General features: G+C 40.6%; 1 protein-coding gene across 1 annotated transcript; it reads right to left on the reverse strand.

Annotated features, from left to right (window-relative positions):
* Positions 1 to 1,649: 1,649 nt before the first annotated feature.
* LOC147893607 (tetraspanin-8-like) lies at positions 1,650 to 2,832 on the reverse strand. Its single transcript, XM_087386075.1, has 2 exons — positions 2,214 to 2,832; positions 1,650 to 2,102 (listed from the first exon to the last, which is right to left on the reverse strand). The coding sequence occupies exons 1-2, from the start codon at positions 2,709 to 2,711 to the stop codon at positions 1,791 to 1,793; spliced, it is 810 nt and encodes a 269-aa protein (XP_087242201.1). The 5' UTR covers positions 2,712 to 2,832; the 3' UTR covers positions 1,650 to 1,790.
* Between the last annotated feature and the right edge of the window lie 432 nt (positions 2,833 to 3,264).

Raw genomic sequence — 3,264 nt, forward strand, 5'->3', positions numbered from 1 at the left:
TTATACATAGTGACCCCCCTGAGTAAGGGCCCTATTAGGGTAGAATACATGCACTAAGTTTTCTCTTTGCTAGTCAAAGACCCAATAATTACCCACCAATGGGTCCTCCCATCTAGTGTCTCATCTTAACAACAACTATTTTGATAATTTTCAATTGTAACAACACCCTAGTCATATAAAAATGATTTGTAATGCAATAAAAGTTGCATTTGGCTTAGCGTTGTGAGAATATTTGTGCTTCATACTTTGAAGCTGTATCGCTAAGCTCGGGGGGGTTACTCCTCATATGTAACCCTATCACGTGAGTTCAACAAAAGGATATTTTCTATTTCTAAAATTTACAGAAATAAATATACATAAGGGACTATTTAAAATGGTTGTCCAGAAAATTTTTACAGATTTGTATAGAAAAGGGGTACATTTTATTAATGAAAAAATTTACAGATAAGGGATTTTAAATATAGGCCTTGCACGCACGTGATATAGAGGGTTTATACATAGTGACCCCCCCGAGTCGCTAAGGTGCCATTGGCATTCATAAGAGAATGCATGAGATTCCCTTTGGATCTTGACTTTTGTATGAAAAGTATAGATCTAATAGTCTTTCTAAAAGTATAAATTAAATTACTCTTTAAAAATTTTATCTCAAAATTCAAAATGAAAATATTATTGCATATGAATGATGTTTAAAAACTAATGAACATTAATTGGTAAACTTATATGATTGCTATTGCCCCACTTCTTCTAGTATGTACATGCAAGGGCATTGCTAGCTCTAGGCATTTCTCTAGTCATTTGTGTTGAAGAGAAAACCTTCAAAGATCGTAAGTGGAGGGAGTGTTTGATGAATCATGCCATTTGGAAGGGGTTAGGAAAATTGAGGGAAAATCATGGGAAGCTTGGGTTTGGGGATCTTATTTGGGAGAGGAATAATGAAGTTAGAAGTTCCCATCTTGTCAAATGCCAATTTATTTTCTATTTATTTAAAAGGGAAATATATAAGGCATTGTCATTGACTCTCTCAAATTACTTAAGTAAATGCAAATTGCCACTTTAGTATATAAGTCATCAAATGCAAATTGCCACCATGGGTGTTTAAAATTATAAGACATCGTCATTGGCTTGCTAAAATGACTTTCGTAAACCTTTTGGATTAGGAAGCCTCAAATGCCAACCCTTTCTATTCCTCTTAGGGAGATTATGGAAGTAGAAGGTGATTAGAGGTTCGGGATTGATACTAAAATCTTGAGAACTATATGGCCATGAAAAGTGGACCCTTATCAAATGTAATGCATGGAGTATTAAAATGTATGAAAAGGTTTGCTCCACTTATCCCCTCTTCTTCCCCCACTAATGGCCCTTGTCCCCCTAAAATGCATGTCAAAAAGTTCTACTCCATTTATCCCCTCTTCTTCCCCTACTAAGCCTACTAATGGGCATTGACCATTAAGTGAATTGCTCCTCTTCTCTTCTCTCCCTTTTCATCTCACCTCTCCTCCTCCGAATGCACTTTAATGAGAATTATCATGGGCCTTCCACCTTATTTGAGTCATGCAAGGGTGACACTTTACAAACTATCTTATACATCATATAAATCCTTATGAGAGTCTTTACGCATGAATCACAACAACCTACCAATCTAAATGAAAAATCTTTACAAGTCACTCTTTGCCATAAAAATGTTTGCAAGCCCCTTTATCTGTGAAAAAATAACAATCAACCAATCGACAACAAAAAGTGTACATAGTAACTGTACAAGAAACGACTTTGAGATTCTGGGACCTCGTGATCTAAGCCTTCACGTAGTAAATTGGGCGCGCTCTCCTTTGTCTTCGAGAATTTCTGAACGCACCACATCCCAAAGAATAGGCGGCGATAAGGATCACCAGCACCGCTGCGTTTACTATGACCGCCTTCTTCCAGTCCTGCTTAGCATTCTGGAGCACTCCAGCTCGGCAAGAATTACAATCGAAGCACAACTCGCTTGGGTCATTATTCCATGCCTTGCAGTCAGGATCTGCGGTGATGTTCGTCGGGTTCTTCCACGAAATTGGACTGGCATAAGTGAAGCCGCAAGCTGTCGGAGGCTTGCAGCATCCGGACTGCAATTCAACAGCAAATAGATATTCACCTCCTGATCTCCTACAAGAAGGAAAGACAACACAATTGTGCAACCCCCCAGGAAAGCTGTAAATACCCAATAAATTACGCACCTGTATAGGAGAAAGATTTGCGTTGTAGAAGTCCGTCACTGCAAGTTTCTCCTTCTCCAGATGGTTGCACACTTTGCTGTCCACCAAGCAGCTCTTGATTTTCTTCCAGTTACTGGCCTTGTCGACATTCCGTTGCAGCCAGGTGGAGTAATCGCCCAAGCGATATTCCTTGTAACCTTTCCCAGATACTAAATGTCCAGCTCCTTTATTAGTAATTACGAAGGCAACGACCGTAAAGGCGATGACAAGCAAAATCAGAAGGAAGACGATAGTGAGGTAGACGAAGAGCAAGGACGTGACACGCCAGCACGATCCCACGAAGCCAGCGAGCGAGACCAAGAGGATGAAGACGCCGAGCACGATAATGGGCCAGCGGAGGAGGCGAACGCAATCACTGCTGTGCTTGATGGCAAGGTAGATGCCGAATGCGATGATGGGAAGGGAAAGGAGGGCAGTGATGAAGTTCAGGATGCTCAAGAGGGTGTTACTGAGGGCCATGACAAGCAAATGATGGGTCGAAAACTTGTGGGTGATGGAAAAAGATGCAAGAGAGTGCAAAGAAGAGGCTGATTCTGAACTGATGAAGCAGACTTATTCAAAGGTGGATGAAAACTGATTGTATAGTTGAGATTCTTTTAAGGAGTAACGTCGTGATGCACATCGGCGACCAAAACGCGCTTGCGTATGCCCGTTTATATGGGATCTTAGTTTTGACACGTGTTGACTAGTCTTCCATTCTCATTTCTGTTCATTTTTCTTTTCCTTTTCTAAGGTTTTGGACATTGGTTTTCTAAGGTTTGACAATAACGCGTGAGCTCCCTTCCTTAGCTTCCTTCCACCCACCGTCCCTTGCCTTTCATGCTCCTTCCGCTCGTGCTCCCTCTTGACCTAGTCTAAACTATTCAAGTTCGCTCACCTAAACAATCAAAATCCTCTCTAGAAAACAACCAATCATACTTGCAAAATCAAGATATAGAGAGAGAAAGACTAAATATAGAGAGAGAAATACTAAAAGCCTACACTTTCTAAGGTCCCTCCACTTTGTATAGAG

Source organism: Dipteris shenzhenensis, chromosome 15, assembly GCF_047967505.1.
Source record: "Dipteris shenzhenensis isolate YYH24624 ecotype China chromosome 15, Dip_SZ_1.0, whole genome shotgun sequence".
Taxonomy (NCBI): Eukaryota; Viridiplantae; Streptophyta; class Polypodiopsida; order Gleicheniales; family Dipteridaceae; genus Dipteris; species Dipteris shenzhenensis.

What these genes read in the sequence shown, in the direction of transcription:
- LOC147893607 (XM_087386075.1), bottom strand. Translation starts at nt 2,711, where the DNA reads ATGGCCCTCAGTAACACCCTCTTGAGCATCCTGAACTTCATCACTGCC. An exon ending in CAAATCTTTCTCCTATACAG is followed by an intron (nt 2,103 to 2,213) that starts GTGCGTAATTTA and finishes GTTGAATTGCAG; the next exon opens with TCCGGATGCTGCAAGCCTCC.